This window comes from Amblyomma maculatum, chromosome 6 (genome assembly GCF_055883805.1).
Source record: "Amblyomma maculatum isolate TAMU_Amacu chromosome 6, ASM5588380v1, whole genome shotgun sequence".
NCBI classification, from domain to species: Eukaryota; Metazoa; Arthropoda; class Arachnida; order Ixodida; family Ixodidae; genus Amblyomma; species Amblyomma maculatum.
Window position 1 is genome coordinate 5,268,658 of NC_139349.1, and position 17,298 is coordinate 5,285,955.

The window sequence follows — 17,298 nt, forward strand, 5'->3', positions numbered from 1 at the left end:
CGCCATACTTTGTGTACAATATTTTCTACTGCAAGCCTACTGAGTAGTTTTTTACAGTAGTAATTGTGTTTAAAGAAATTGAAATAAAATGCAAGAGGGCCTATGAATGTCACTTGGCGCTGTGGTGCAACATTTTGCAGCGTGGTCATGGCGTGGTACTAGCAGTACTAGTGGTGCGTTGCTCCATTTACTTGTTACTAAAATAAGTATATCTGTCCACGTTTCTTATAGTACAACATGGCGGCTTCCATGCATTCTTAAAGTATCTTAAAGTAGCTGGGCACGACAGTGCATAGATTGTTACTGCAATAGTGTGTACGTGGCTTTTGGAGTTGATTGTATCTCTGTATTACTCTCAAGAATTCCTCTTTCGAGACTACAGTGACCACGTACTTTTACATATCACTTTGAATTCTAAATTTTCAAAAAGTGTTCGTCAATAATGGACACAAGTCAAACGGGACGCCTTCGCAAGTTAGCCGCGAAGTTTTCAAACCTTTCACGCCCCGACGGATCAGCAATTTTAGCCCAAGGTGAATCCAAGTTAATGCAGCATAGTTTCACTGAAATGAGAGCAACCGCTTTTGGTGAACCTGTTTGCTCTTTTTTCCTTGTGCAGGAGAGACTGTCGTTCAAGCAGGCGTTTACGGTCCTGCTGAAGTAAAACAAGCGCGCGAGCTACACGAGAAGGCTACGGTCGAAGTATTTTTTCGATCGAAATCGGGGCATCAAAGTAAGTAACTTTTGTTCTTTTGTAACGTTTATTGTAAACTTTTCTTTGGTTTATGCTCCCCGGTTACCATTCTGTAATAACTTCAGTGCTAATCTAGCAAAAGCCGAGCACATGGGAAAAAAGTGTGCGAATGTAGTAACTTCAGACGGCATCTTTAGCGCAAAAAAAACACACGGACACGAGAGAAAAGGCGGGACACGGGACAAGCGCCTGTCCCGTGTCCCGCCTTTTCTCTCGTGTGCGTGTGTTTTTTTGCGCTAAAGATGCCGTCTGAAGCTGAAAACCATCTAGCCCGTCTAAAAGTTCTTTTAAACCATTTGAATGTAGTAACTTCTCAGTATGGTTTATTACTGCTACTTCGCTCAAAAATAGACTGATATTCTTCATCCGAGTTCTTTTCGTCAATCGAAAATCACTCAGATGAAAAATATCAGTATGTATCAGTTTCAGCCTCGAATGCACAGCACACGCAGACGCCATTTCCACGAGATATTTGACTTCAATTTTGTTCCCGCGGTTAGATCCCGTAACTTATAAAGTGCTTCTTCAACCTTTGCAGGTTGCTCCGATCGGTTGACCGAAAAGGTTGTAAGGAGCACACTGGAGACTGCCATGTTGACTGCCTTACATCCACGTTCCTGCATCTCACTCACATGCCAAGAGCTTCACAATGATGGAGGTGTATCCTTTTCCTCAATTTCTTGTTCGTTGACAGTGCAAATGACATTTCTGGGTACGGAGTGCACATCATAACAGTAAATCTAATCATGAAGTAATAAACACAGAGTGCATTTTGTCCATCAGCATTGAGCTGCTCACATATGAATATTTTTGATGCTGGTTAACAGCAAAAAGCATTTGAATAGTTTTGATACCCTAAAATGCCATTGAAACAATTTCATCTTATTCATCATTTCCCTATGAAGCTACATTACCTTGATAAATAAAACAGGCTTCTTGACAGTCGAATCGTACCTGATTATGCAGTCTTTATAAATTGTATTCCTTTGTTCACTGAAAGGATTCTGGGGATACCCACAGAAACTGTATAACTGAGTGCCAGGCTGTTTGTAATTAGCAAGAACTAACCTCTTTCACTTGTGCTACAGCACTTATAGTCTTTTGACAGTAGTCAAGGTACCTGGATTAATTCCTGGGCATTAGTTAACTCTTATCCACTTTTCCCATCATACTTCTTCAGAATGAGTCTATTCCGATCACAGGACGCCATTGCCTATGACCAGCACAGGTTCACGCAGACACACTGTGACCGTCACAGCCTGCTGGTTTTCCTATTTAAATTGCAAAAGAGACATTTCACTGCCCGATTTTGCACAAACAGATCAACACACTCCCGCTGTGGTGTCAGGCATGTAAATTCCTGGGCCTTTTAAATTTTACAAGTGGTGGTACTGGAAGTTTCAGTTAATCCATATAGAACAAGTAACTGTCTTTCCTTTTTCGAGCACATGTGCATTTAGTTTTCGATATCTTCATTTTTAATATTTGTAGGCACCCTGAACACACTCAGATGTTAAATACACCTGGGTTTTTTTTTTTTTTTTTTTTTTTTTTTTTTTTTTTTTTCTTTCAGAATATACATACTTCCTCGGTATTCCTGATAGGGGGAAGTACTTGATAGCTGTACCTAACCACTACCACCTATGTGGTAGAAACCTACAGGCTAATGAAAAAATGTTGAAATGGTGTTGGACAGTGCAGCAATCTGCATCAAGAAAAATAATTGGCGCCATGTTAATAGACTGGGAAAAACTGAGTGGGCCAGGGAACAAATTTGAGTTCATATCATAGGTGAAATCGGGAAGAAACAGACAAGGCATATAATGCAAAGGGTGTTATTAATAACCAGCGGTCCTTTAGAGTAACAGTAAATTCAAAGAAGTCAGATGTAACGGGAGGTGGCACATACATGGGTGGATGAAATGAATTTAATTGTGAGTAAATGCTGTAAAGTGGGAGGTTTTATAATGCCCTAAAAGTGGTTTGACTGCATAATTAATGTCCTGTTGTAAAAAAAAGAAAATAGCATCTGCAAACCAAGATGGAAGAAAACGTTGAATTCTTTTTTTTTTTTGCACATGCAACCAGCAGGTGCTGATGTTAAGCTGAGTTGTATGAAGTGAAAGGGGTTTTACTGAGTACTTAAACGGGGAATATAATCCTCCATAAGCTGCGCAGTGGACAACACAAAAACACAAACACAAGTGAGCTTGAGCGGTGCAGTGGCACTTCGTCGTTCTCATCCTAATCTTTCTGATATGCTCTCATAATTGCCCCAAGAGCGAAGAGGAGCGACCCTGGCAATATATGGCAAGGGCAAGAGGAGCGGGTTGTAGTATATCTTGAGGCGGCTCATGTGTACAGTTTCTCGGTCACGATGACACATGTCCGAAGAAGTGAGTGGCTTCACAATGTAATTTACAGGGAAGGCTTGGTGGATGATGCGATAAGGGCTGTGGTACTCGGTTCGAAATTTTGAAGACAATCCTGGTGGGATACCAGGAACCCAGAGACAAACGAGGGATCCTGTAGGAAAAACGTGCAGCATCTGATCTTTGTCATGACGATGCTTTTGGCGGCCTTGGGATTACGATGTAAAAGACGGGGCCAACTGGCGACAATCCTCTGCATGCTTTGCAACATCTGAAAGGGGAGTACACTCGGAGGAGTCTGGACTATACAGTAAGATAGTGTCCATCATGGACGATGCCTCACTCCCATAAAGGAGGAAGAAAGGACTAAAGCCGGTGGTTGACTGTGTGGCAGTGTTTATGCGTACGTCACGAAAGGAAGGACAGCGTCCCAGTGGGTCTGATCGGCGGCGACATACATCCTGAGCATATCTCCGAGAGTATGATTTGATTGAAACGCTCGGTCAGCTCATTAATTTGAGAGTGGTAGACTGTGATGGTCCTATGTATGATGCTACATTTGGCCACTAAAAGCTTCAACGACATTGGAAAGAAAGACGTGGCCTCTGTCACTTAGCAGCTCACCGCGGCACGCCGTGGCGAAAAGCACAGTGATGTAGCAAGAACAGAGCAACTTTACGGTAAATAGTGGCGGGTAGGGTGGCGGTCTCGGCATACCGGATGAAGTGGTCGATGCCGACAGTAATCAAGTGATTCCCAGAGGCTGTGCAGGGAAGTGTACATAGCGGTCAACGCCAACGCGATCAAAAAAACGTACCGGACATGGAAGTGGTTGCAAGGGGCCAGAAGCACGGGGTGTGGATGACTTTCACCGCTAACAGGCGATGCAGGAGCGGATGTATTTGCAAATATAGCCGTACATGCCGCAATAATAGTAGCATTGAGAAATTCTTTGATATGTTTTGACCACACCAGGATGGGCACACTGAGGCTCGGCGTGGAAAGAGGTGCAAATTTCAAACCGTAAATGGCAAGAAAGGATGAGAAGCCGCCGTCAGCCATCAGGCATGTCGTTGCGGTGGTAGAGAAGGCCGTCTCATATGGCAATTGGCAAAGTGTAGTGCTTGATGGCATAACGTCCGACAAGGCGCAACATTGGTTGAAGTGAACACGATGTCGGTAAGATATGCAAGCCACAGGTCTTTGCGCTGCTCTGCAGGCATATTAGCGGTGGTAAGACATGAGAGGACAGGACCAGCTACCAAGGAGCAAGCAGTGTCGCATGATAAGGAGAACGAGACAAAGCGTCGGCATCCATGTGTTTACGGCCAGAGCGATATATAATGCAGATGTCAAACTCCTGAATGCGAAGAGCCCATCATGTGAGGCGGCAGGGTAGGATCTTTAAGAGAGGACAGTGGTGACGACGTCAAACTGGCGACAGTACAGTTAGGGCCGGAATTTCGTTTGTGCCTACACAATGAATAGATACTCCTTTTCTGTAACAGAGTAGTTGCATGCAGCTTTGGAGAGGAGAGGACTCGCGTATGCGACAACATATTCTTGAAAGCCATCTTTCTTTTGAGCCAAGACAGCTCCGAGGCTAACGCCACTCGCATTAGTATGCACCTCGGTGGGTGCTGTGGGGTCATAGTGACGAAGGATTAGATTGGTGGTGAAGTCAGAAGATGGCGCAAGGCGGTGAACACTTCATCGCATTCGGCCTACCATGCAGTTATGTCACTCTTTTCCCTGAGTAGCTTCGTCAGGGGTGCAATTATAGAAGCAAAATTGCGTATGAAGCGCCGAACATATGAGCACAGGCCTATGAAGCTTCAAAGCTGCTTGAGCGAGTCTGGTTTAGGAAACTCCGCCACTGAGCGCAGCTTGGCCGTATCAGGGCGAACACTTTCCTTAGAGACGATGTACCCCAAAATGGTCAACTCCCAGGTACGAAGCGACACTTCTTGAGATTTAGTTGTAGGCCGGCGTCAGTCAGGCAAACCAAAACTTGTCGCAAGCACTCTAGGTGGTGGCAAAGTCGGTGGAAAAGACAACAGTATCGTCCAAGTAGCAGAGGAAGATGTGCCACTTGAACTTCCGCAAAATGTTATCCATCATCCTTTCAAATGTGGCGAGCGCTTTACACAGACCAAAGGGCATCACGTTAAATTCTGTGTAACAGATGCGGTCTTCTCTCTGTCAGAAGCGGCCAGCGGCACTTGCCAGTAGCCGGAATGTAAATCAAGCAACGAAATCTAGTCGGCACCTTGGACGCAATCAAGAGCGTCGTCTATACGCGGAAGGAGGTAATTGTCCTTGGTAATTTTGTTGAGGTGCCAGTTATCGATACAAAAGCATACAGAACTATCTTTCTTCTTTACTAGTACCACCGGTGATGACCAGGGGCTTTGACACGGGCAGATGACACCACATTGTAGCACGTCCTTGTTCATTGATTCCGTGACGCTCTGCCGCTGACACATGATAGGGCCGCTGTCGAAAAAGCGTGTTAGAACTGGTCTCAGTATGATGCACAACTGTGGAAGTGCAGCTGAAAGGTGTGCTGGCAGCATCGAAAGCAGGGCGAAATATCTAAAAAGGGCCACGAGCTACATCCGGTAGGTGGAAGGAAGAGTGTCATCGATGACGGTTCTGACGAAGTTGTTTGGCAACGAATCAGGTGTCGGATCGGAATGCAGAGCATTGATGTAGTTACTGCGGTAGGTCTTAGAGCCATCCAGATCAGAGCGAGGGTGGGCTCTGGTTAAACAGAACAGGGAAGTTCACTATATAACAGAGTAAGCAGATGGATTGTAGATGAGTAGTTGCGTGAAGCCATCAAGAACAGCAGACGGCTTAAATAAAATGGTGACGGCTGACACAGCAGCACACGAAAGAGGCATAAGAGCGCAAGCCTCTGGCTCTACGTCGACGTTTTCAGCGATGGTGAGCTTTTGAAAACACACGGAAGAGGTGTCATCGGGCAGTTCATCGCATAGTGTAGAAAATTCCACTTCAGCTCGGGTGCAATCGATCATGGCGTTATTTTTGGACAAGGAATCGTGGGAGCAAGACAACAAAACTTGGAACTCAACACTGTACACAAGACCTTCAATGATGACACATGCCGTACATGCTGCTAAGAGTGCAGTCCTCTCTTCTCTAGCAGTGCGGAGCGACAAACCAGGAAATGGCGTCGTAACTGCTCATGAATCACTGACACTGTAGTACCCGTATTGACCAGCGCATATGTAGACAGACCATCGATAGAGACCGCTATATTGTACATTATAGCGGTATGAGGCCTTGATTTCGCAGAGCATGCAGTTCTTGCCTCAGGGACCACGGAACTTAGTTTCCCTCGTCAGGAGATGTAGGTCGATGGCGCATTGGTGACAGTGACCGGTGCCATGGAGAAGGAGAACGTTGGGTCGTATACGGGCACTGCTTGGTGGCGTATGCAGGCAAAGAGGGAGCAGAACGAAGCTGTGGTGGAGAGTAATCAGAAGGCGCAGGCTCGGGAGATGCGACCGCGCAAAGTGCAACTGCAGTAGTAGCAAATTGGGCGATTGTCCGAAGTGTGCCAATATTACAAGCTTGTAATATTGTGGAGCGGGAGGTTGAAGTGGAGCATTTGAGGAAGCGGTGCTTGGTGTAGGACAGGCTGAATGGGTGCTAACGGCTCAGGCGGAAGCCGCACAGCCACTGTGGCATAGATCAAAGGGGCCGGAACAAAAGGTTGACTGTACTGGACTGGTGCTCCGACGTATGTCAAAGGAGTGACAGAAGAAACTTCAGGAAGCACGGGAAGTGCTTCTGCGACTTGTTCGCAGATAACCTGCTGCAACTTAGGCACCAAAGAGAGGGAGTGTCAGGACGCAGGTGAACAAGGAATAGTTGACGAACAAAGTACCCAGAAATGTGGCGCAATGAACGCAATCACGTGAATAGAAAACAGCACAGGCCCACCTTCTGACGAGCAACTTCTTCTCTAACAAACTGCTTTATTTGTGGCAGCAAGGATGGCTATTCTGAGTCCGGTTTCAAAGCTGCAAGAGGCTGCGGGTGTGAGAGCGAAGAGTGAGTGAGGTAACAGTGCTTGCGTAACTCATCGTAGCTTTGGCATGCGTTGATGACATTGACGATGTTTGCTAGATTTCTGGCCAGAAGCATCTGGAGCATGCCATCGTCAATTCCCTGCAAAATGTGGTCGATCTTGGCGCGCTCTGACATTGAAGTGTCCACGCCCTTGCACAGGTCTACAATATCTTTAATGTAACTGGTGAAATTCTTGCCTGGAATCTGTGCACGGCCACACAGGCATTGCTCAGCACGCAGCTTGTGCACTGCAGGCCGGCCAAAGATATCGGCAAAACTAGCCTTGAAGGCTGACCACGATGTGATGTCGGCCTCGTGATTGCAGAACCACAGGTTCGCAATGTCTGTCAGGTAGAATATGATGTTATTTAACATTAGGTCGTTGTCCCATTTGTTGTAAGTACTGACCCGCTCATAGGGGGCCAGCCAGTCTTTGACGTGGTCGCCGGTTCTGGTGAAGATAGGAGGGTCACACTGGCGCAAAGCTCCAGCACAGAAGACGGGGGGCGAGGGTTTGGCTGGACTAGGGGTGGTAGCATTGGTCATGGTTGTTATCGGGAGTGTGCTGCTGCAGAGCCTCAGGGCGGCAGGAAATCTTCACCTCCATCAAGTAAAAGGAGTTTTACTGAGTATTTAAACACGGAATATAATCCACCGTAAGCTGCACGGCAGACATAACAAAAACATCCAGCCTAAGCACACCAGCAAGCTCGAGCAACACTGTGGCACTTCGTCATTCTCATCCTCATCTTCCTGATATGCTCTCATAGTTCACTACAGAAATATGAACTGCAAAAATTCCATCTGACCACTGAGTTTTGTGGCCAAGTTTTGAACAGCCTATGCATACGCTCCCAAGCCATTGCCAGTGAATGAACGTTGTCCACAAATTTCCCCATCTCGGAATAGGCATACTAATGCCCCAGCCATGCACTATTTCTGCTCGTGCAGTGCTTCGCAATTTTGCTGAGTTCTCTTTGCCCTTTCTTTTGCATTTCTTTTGTCTATCTGGTAATTGTTGTCTCCAAATTTCCTTTGTGTAATTGGTTTTAGCTGTGTGTAAAAGAGGGGCCTACTGAAGACATTGTTGTGATGTTGAAGTGAGAATGCAGGCTAAACTTAACACAGCCCATTTCCAGCTTCTGGCATGCTGCATAAATGCATCCTGTTTGGCAGTAATTGATGCAGCGGTCAGCATGAAATGCCACATAGCAGCAGTCACAGCTGCACTCACTCAAGAGGGAACAGTAGTGCTTGATCCCAGCAGACAACAGGAAGAGGTAAGCCAGCTATTTTTACAACCTCTTTGGTACAAATAGGAGTGGCATGGCTTTGTTACTGCAACTTTAGTTCACTGACCAGGAACTCATTTTTTAACATCTAAATTGCTTGCCTGACTCCTTTCTGCATATCATGATACTCAGTGCTTTAAGTGTTTCTGCAACTTTGTTCATCATGTCCATTTTACGACATTAACTAAACTAGACACTTGCCATTTTCTAAACTGTTGCCTACAGTGAACTACCATTGTTTCAAGAGCCAGGCCTAGTTTATACAAACAGTAACAGATTGTGAAGGCAGGTGAGAAATACGAAAGAAAAAAAATTTAATTCTGCTTCAGCTTATAGCTGTGTACACTTAAGTCAGAATTAAACGGAGTGCATTATCCCAGCTGCCCTCAACGAGCCCTCGTCGAAAGAGCACGGGCAGCGGCTTTTACCAACGATGTCCCAGACTAGGGACCCGATCAGCCTTCCCTTAATCTAAGCCAATGTGGCTTTCAATAAACGTTTTCATCATCATCATCATCCCAGCTGCCATTGTGTTCAATAAGCTGCATTCCAGTTTGAAATGCCTTGCATGTCGTGAAATGCACGATTATATGGCTCCAACGACAGCTGTTGACATGTCACAAGCTGCTTATAAAAAATACCTGCATGCAGACAGCTGCCAGATGGTGAGTGTATAAAATCACATAGTATGTCGCGGCAAATGACAAAATGTGCCAGTCACCCCGCTGGTGGCATCTTTTAAAGCAGATATTTGGTGTGCTGTGTGACACCATGGCCACCAAGCACCCACGCCTATACTTTGTTTCACAAGCTTTTTGCAGCACTACAAAAGCTAAAAAGCTATCTGGGCCAGTAAGGAGAGCACACATTGCATGACTGTTCCTACGTGAATATCGCTGATGGCACGAAAGATGACGAGCATAGCCATGCAGTGTGCACCACACTCATTGGCCCAGATCACTCTTAGCTTTCGTAGTGCTGCAAATAGCTTGTGAAATGGAGTATAGCGAGGTGTGGCATCGCCAAGTCCGGGGGAAAGAGGGATGGATCTTGGTAGTTGAGCCTACGCCGAGTCTTTTGACCTTTACGGCCCCTCGGTGGAACCACCACACTACTTTGGCCCGACTTGCAATAGATGGCACCCCAGGGCTGACCCATCTGGGGAAATCGGCAGCCGGTTTTGTAGCAACAGCTACACTAGGCTAGTAGAAGTAAGTTTCACCGTGCCTGTCCGACGCCACAACTGTGCGTGCGTCGTACTCATGGCAACCAGCCGTGCCGTTCCACAGGTGTCCCGCCGCTGCGCCGACTCGTGACGTCACATGCCTCTTTATGCAGCCTCACTGTGCATGCAAGGGCCTCCACAGAAAGCTGACCGAGTAGAGCAGGAAAGCATCTGCCTGCCATTATTGCATTTGCAGGGCACGAAATTTCAGCATAGAACGCCAGTAACTTTGATGCATCCAATGCAACACTGGTTGTGTTCGATGCAACGCTTGGCCGCCTGCAGCCAGAGATTTTGCTTCACATTCAGTTCAGTGAACCCCTCTAATTGTTTTCCTATCCTCTTTCTCCATAATTCTCCTATTTTCTCCTTCCTTCTTTGGCTTTTCCCTTCTTTCACATGGCAAGGGTTAACCTTGTGCGGTTAACCACCCTGCATTATCCCATATTGGATTATAGTCAGGGTGCACAGCTAGCATGAGTAGGGCTTTCTTTCAGGCTCTTGTCCCATCCCCATGTTGAGCTCCGTGATGGGTGGCTGGCACCATCACCGAAAATAACAACTGATTGCCCTCCCACCAAATAAGAGCACACCAAGTTGACAAGCAAATTTTTCACTAGAATGCAAACAGCTTTCCCTCCGTAGTCCACTCAGAACGTGCATAAAAACCTGTGCCGCAAGTTTTGCCATTTCCGCTGATAGAGGCACTTACAGACACCATAAGCTACCTATTGGTGACCTCCTTCTAGAAGCGGTTTATAACCATAAGTGTGGAAAACTGGCACCAATAACATCTTTTGGAGATATCCCCATTACAATCAGCCCACACTGGTAATTGAACACAGTTTGTGGGGTTATTTCTGATGTTTACCTCAAATACCTTACTGAGGAGGAATTATTAGAAGGTCTAAAGGAACAAAATGTCACAGATGTGTATCAAATTAAAATCAGGCACAGTGACAAAGAGATTCAAACCAAGCACATCATTCTGACTTTTGCATCACTCATTGTTCCTGATTCAGATAAAGCAGGCTGCATGAAACTAAACTCAGACAGTACATCTTAAACCCACACTACTGCTGCGGCAAATATCAAAGGTATGGCCACAGCTCCCAGAGCTGCCGAGGCCAACTCACCTCTGCCAAATGTCAGGGTTCTTAGCGGTCCTTGAAAACCTTTGATTTTTAAGAACCCATTTGAAGGCCTTGAAAACCTTTGAAAATACAGAGGTACTTGAAAGTCCTTTAATTTCACACTCGACTTTGGTTAGCAGCTCGACTGAGTGTCAGGCCATATTGCAAGGTATAAGTATTTGTGGCTGCTTGCTCACTACGCTCACTCAAGCCACTAAGCCACTTGATACTTGACGGATTATTTTACAGGCATTCCAACAGCTAGGACATAATTCTGTTTATTGAAGTTCCGTGCCTCATGCTCAAACCAGGCAGTAGTCAAAGTTCTTATTTTAAGCTACGGGCAGACTAATGTTGAAAGGATATATTTAGTGTTATTGCCGCTTCTCTGTCGAAAACGTGAAAGAAATCCACATATCTCAGAGAATTGTGTGTGATGCTTTAAAGAAGTTTGGCGGAGCCCTTAATGTCGCAATTACAAAGGAGCTGCAGAAATATGTTTAATCTGTATGACACCGTTACCAAGCATACTTGAAGAAACAAAAGGAACATGAAGCTTAGCAGTAGCTGAATTCATGATGATCTGCTGACAGCTATATTGAAAAACCTGAGGCCGCAAATGATGCCGCATGTAATGTGAAATCGAATAGCCTTAGGAAGACTGCAAAAGTAAAGAAGCAAGAGCTTCATACCATTGACCGTGAAATATCAGAGCTTTCTTAATGCACTCCTTCAGCAGCCTCCTACTGAATGCAGTTTATTACTTGTGACAAGTGTGATAGCATGTACTTTTATACTGAACAAGGGCTGAGAAAAAGCAAAGAAACTGAAATGTGCTCATTTATTTACTAGTGTATTTCAGAGTGATATATGCCTTATTACCATTCTTTTTTTTTTTTTTTTTAAGTGTCAGTAAGCATATCTAGCTGTGAACAGAGAGAGGCTCTATAACCCTAACAAGAGGGTGGAAGTTATCATAATTCAACTTGAGAGGGGTACAGGTCTAAATGTCTACATCCAGTCATGATGATCGTGTAGTCGAAAGATTCCATGAATATGTGGAATCAGCAATGAGGTAAAGTTAACTCGGTATACAGTAGTATAAGCTGTAAGAATAGTAGGAAAGAATTACTGGTAGAATTCACAGAACAAAACAGTTGATGGATCGTGAATGTGTTATCTTCTTCAGCAAACGGAACAGTCTGAAGCGGACATTGAAGAGCTTGAATGGGGAAGACTAAAAATGGAATAGATTTCATATTCTCACTCACCCTGGCATCGTTCAGAATGTGGTCATCAGAAAGCTGCAATGTCGTGACCATGGGATGACAAGGTATCGAGTCAGTTTTGACTTGAAAAGGGAACGGATGAAAGCTATCGGGAAGGAGTCCTTTAGAGAGTTAGCAGAAAGAGGGAAAGTACAGGAATTCAGGGTCTCGCTTCAGAACAGATACACTGCTTTAACTGAGGAGGACGACTTTAGTGTAAAAGCAGTGAACAGTAATTTCAGGGATATTATTATGGAGTGTGTAGTAGAAATGGGCAGTAGGATAGTTGCATTAAGAAATGTCAAACCACAAAATCCTCTAGCCCAACAAACGGAATAGAACTGGGAAAGCTATCAGAGTTAACCACAAACATAACGTAAGTGACGTAAGGGAGTATGCAGCCAGCAACATCGACCAATTACAGTGATATTTCGGTTAATTTTGTTTCATGGTTGCACCAGCTATTCCTTTGCGAATTCATGCTGAGGGATTTACCTCTACATTCTTAAGTTCTGTATAGCTATAGGCACAAGTCAGTGTCAGGTGAAGAAACGAGAGACAAGGTGGGAAACATTATTACTAAAATGAACAAGATAGTTAATATAGGTGAGGAGTTTTGCACAGATCTATACAGTAGCCAAAGTAATCGGGAAGCCAGTGAGACAGTCAGTAGCGCATAGCAATTAGAAATTCCACTGGTAACAAAAAAAGTAAAGAAAAAGTCTTGAAGTAATGTAGAGGGGCAAAGCAGATGGGGAGGATCAGATACCAGAAAATTTGTTGAGAGAAAGCAGGGAGATTGTGACTGGCCACCTTGTATACATATTGACTCGTGACCTCGGGGGTACCGCAGTCCTGGAAGAATGCTAGCATTAACCATAGCCTCCTTAATACTCTCTGTGCCTGTCAACGCGCCGCGCGAACAATAAAGCGGCGCCGTCGGGTAAAGTTGCGCGGCGCTGCTGCTCCTCTCGCTGAGGGCGCCGCTGACGTAGGGGTCGAGGCGCACGGGTCGCACGGGTACGAATGTCGGCGCGGGGCGGGAGCACTGTTATTCGCTAGTGGATGACTGTTCCTGAGCATGAATTGTGCATATTCAGCATATTTACTTGTAAGGCCGACATCCACTAAGCATAACAAGTGAGTATGATACTTGTTAGGCAATAACACCAACGCTATATGACATTTTATGTCAGGCAGTTTCAAGGAATTGCGCATGGCTCGAAAAACTGCATGACTACTCCGCTAGCTCCAATAGAAAAATTACAATGCTAGTATACGCTGCAATAAACCAAAATTTGAGAAGAAAGGCACCAGCATTTATTTACACATTTCACAACAGCAATTGTGCTACAAGAGTACCATGCAGAAGTGGTGTGATGAATAGTTGCCACAAGTAGGGAAAAATGTTCACGGTGACTGCTGTCACTGATAGCACTTTAGAAGCCAGCTTGATTTACAGATGATTGGAACAACTGCATGGCAGTAAGCAATTGAGATCTGTAAGGAGAACAATTTTGAAGCCTGAGCCAGCACGGGCCATTGATATGGAGCAGGCTTGAATCGGGCCCGCGCTACGAAGACTCGACCTGTCCCAGGCCGGGCAGTCATTCTGTGCGGATTCCTTAAAAATGTATATTTAAGGCGAAAAAAACTTATTCAAACATCAATGACCTAGTTATAATTGAGATGCAGCAGTACAAGCCGAATAACACGCAACAAAAATTCCATGCACGTAGAAGTAAAAAAACTGCATAGAGTATTACTTTACTATCAGAAGAGCGCGAGACTATTGCCAAGGCCCTTATTTGGGCTAATTGGTTATTAGATATGAGTGTAGTGGCTACAGCATGAGGAATTATCCACCTGCCTTCTGTATGCCTAGCCACTATGTCCGAAGCGAGATTGTAATAAACTTACCAATAATATTGTGCATGATAAGAGGCATGAGTAATTCTCCGTTATCTGAATTGTTTAATTAGCGCATGTAGGTATAGTGTTCACGGATTTGTTTTCCTTTGGTCATGACTGTGTTTCATGTGTACTTTTAGCTTATTTTAGCAGCTTTTAGGAGGCTTCAAATATCCATTCATTAGTGGTAACACAAAACCAAATAGATACAAGGGCGCCTCCTTCTAGACCCGACGGAGTGTGCTCACTAATAGCTGAAAAATCCCAAGCCAGCTGTGCTGTGTACTTTAGTAAGCGCATGCTTATTTAAACGAGCCGTGTGTCATGTATTGCCGTGCTCCATGAGACACGATAGAGTGCGCTGCAGGGTTATTCGCTTTTTCTTTTTAAATTTTTCGTTTGTATTGTTGAATGCCGCCAGCCGTGCACTCCCAAAGTTTCTTGGACAAACCACTAAGTGCCACTGATTAAACTGGATCTGCAAATGAGCCTTCTCTCATTTGTTGTTAACAAATGTACTATTATAGTGGCTTATATATAAACCACTTGGAACGATTTTAGTGCCGGGATTCGTTCATTTCCAAATGAAACTGTACACAGCTAGCCTAGCCCGGCTTGGGCCCACCACTTCAAGCCCGAGCCCAGCCTGAGCCCGGCAATACAGCAGTTATCTGGCCCAGGCCCGTGCAGTGCTCTATCCTGAAACAATATTTATATTAAATATTCTTAAGCAACAAATCTGTAGAAATGCCCTTAGTGAGTACTCTAGTCAAATTTAAAAGCCTTGCATAGAGCATGTAACTTGCAAGTACTTTTTAAAATGTGCTCCTGGCAAATGCTCGCAACCAGTTAGGACGAAATCTCCGCATTTGTAGCTGCCCCCTTCCTTTTGTCAGCTGGGCTTTCTGGGAGCGCCCTCATATTGGATGCTCCCAAGTGACTCTGGCTGGACAGGGCATGATGGGTGCTGTCGTAGCTTGTTTTCTGCATTTTTTTTCTTGTTCACTGGCATGCGCTGAGTTGAGAGGGGAGACGAGGAGCAATTATTTTTTATTTCTGGCATCTTTGGTGAAGCTTGGAAATTCTTGTGTTGTGGAAAAGACTGATGGATTACCGATTGTTTAAGTTTTCTCATTTTAACGAATACTTGCCATGGTGGAAACCCTTGTCTAAATTAATCCAGAGGCCTCATTACAGCATCTCTCTTGCACCTGTGTTTTGCTGTAGGACATTAAACTCTGCAATTTACGCTTTATAATTGTACTGTAGCTGCACTTTTTTTTTTTCTTTGCATAAACAGCCAGTGATGGTGATACCTGTATTTCATTTCTCGACCTTGTCTACTTTATAAAAGCTTCATTTTTAGTGCAACTAGCCCCTTTGTCATTGAGCTGTGGTAATCTACTTATATACATGTCGACGTCAATTCGTTCCCTATCCCTTTATTGGTGTAAACACACCAAATTTTAATTGTTTGTTCTTTCTTTGGAATGGTGTACTGCGCATTAGAAAGCATGGGTAGCCCTAATGGATTGCAAACAAGTGGTAAATAAATGTAATTTAATTTTTTCGTCAACAAAAAGCTCAGTGGTTAGCATGCTTGACTCCTAGTTCTAGGGACACAGGTTTGACCCTGGCTGTGGCAACCATATTTCATAGAGACACGAAAATTTCTGGAGCCGTTTCTTCTGAAACACAGGCTTTTAAATCAACTTTTCCAGTGGGATCTCTCTCTACCAAACATTCGCACAGCCAGAATGAGCCACAGAATAAATTTTTTAGTGTATCCAGTAACTGAAGTTGTCCTCTGTGGTCTTTATATCTGGATGGCTAGTTAGTTACTGCACCCAAATGGCCGCAAGATAAACAGAGCAGAATGCATTCTGCTCTTTTTCTGTACATGCTATTAGCACCAGAGGAAATGCAAGTGTTTGATCAGAGTGCAAAGAGAAAAAAAAAAAAAAAGGGAAGATCTTTCCAAAATGAGAATAAAATAAAAACTGGAAATTCTGAGGACAGTTATGGCATTTCCCAATGTAAAATGTAAGTGCAGGTCTTAAGTTGAAAGAGAACGCAAAGGTCTGGTGTGGTAACGGGGGTGAGCCAGAGAGAGAGAGAACATCTAGGGCATTTGTTGATGCCGGCCTCGGTGAGGCCTGATGGGCTGTCTCAGGTGTCCGATGAGCAAACAGCGAGAGCTTTGGCTCATGACTTTCACTCTGTTACACCGGCAATGGCACCAATAGCAACGTGGCTCTACTGCCGAACGGGCACATCAGAGCTGCGCTCTGCTAAAGCCTTGTGTGGTTTATTATTGCTTTTAACGTAAAATGACAACTCACTTTCTTTGCCATCAGTTTTTGTTTTTTGCATTCAATGCTGACAGTGCGTACTGTTGCACTCGGTTAACACGCAGCTCGTCCGGAGTGAACCAGCAGAGGTTCCCATTTTACTGTAAATTGATGTGGCTTCGTTCAAAGCACCTAACATACAAACGTTCATGGTGCTGTGTTCTTATCAGCCACTGAATAAAAATTCCTGCACCACCAGGCCTGTGCTGTTCCGAGTACTGGGCTCCTGCTAGGCCTTCCATATTGCTGCTCATATTGAGCTCCATACTGCACAACTGCATACTGCATACAAAGGGTACTGCACACTTACATACAAGGACGAGAAGGGTACACAAGCGCAGCCTTATTGCATACCTTCCACAGCTCCACAGTGCATGACAATCCATGTGCGACATGCATTTCATGGGGTAAAAAGAAAAAATATTTCCAGGTGGCCATCTTTTATTCTGCTCCCATCTGACCTGATTGATCGCATGCATGTATACGTAAACCAATATTTATGTTGCATGGTCATATTTTCCTGTTTCAAAATGAGAAAATGTTTCTCTTTTCCCAGGAAGCAAAGGCTGTGTGCACCTTGTCCTTCGAAAGCCAAGAGTCCAAGCTGGTGTCAACCCACACGACTGGCCATTTTTCCAAGGACGAGTTCCAGAAGTGCCTGGCTTTGTGCCAGGCAGCAGCAGGCGACATCTTTGCCTTCTACCAGGATGCCTTGGAGAGACGTTACCACAAGTTGCTCATCCCGGATAGAGGCAGTGACGTGGATTAGAGCTTTCAACCTCACAATCAGCCTTGTCTGGTTGTCAAGTTTTTCTTTGAAGTGACTCAGAGGCACTCTTTTGTCAACTGACTTGTAATTACTTCATCATAAGAAATTAAATGACACTTTAT

At 44.7% G+C, this 17,298-nt stretch overlaps 1 protein-coding gene across 1 annotated transcript; it reads left to right on the forward strand.

The window, feature by feature from the left end:
- The first annotated feature begins 189 nt into the window (after positions 1-189).
- Rrp46 (exosome complex component Rrp46) lies at positions 190-17,298 on the forward strand. Its single transcript, XM_084605919.1, has 5 exons — positions 190-533; positions 620-733; positions 1,293-1,414; positions 8,367-8,507; positions 16,964-17,298. The coding sequence occupies exons 1-5, from the start codon at positions 443-445 to the stop codon at positions 17,174-17,176; spliced, it is 681 nt and encodes a 226-aa protein (XP_084462045.1). The 5' UTR covers positions 190-442; the 3' UTR covers positions 17,177-17,298.

Excerpts from the sequence above, each read along its gene's own strand:
- Rrp46 (XM_084605919.1), top strand. The coding sequence starts at position 443 with ATGGACACAAGTCAAACGGGACGCCTTCGCAAGTTAGCCGCGAAGTTT. Across the intron at positions 534-619 it reads ATCAGCAATTTTAGCCCAAG|GAGAGACTGTCGTTCAAGCA; the intron begins GTGAATCCAAGT and ends TTCCTTGTGCAG. Across the intron at positions 1,415-8,366 it reads AGCTTCACAATGATGGAGGT|CTTCTGGCATGCTGCATAAA; the intron begins GTATCCTTTTCC and ends GCCCATTTCCAG.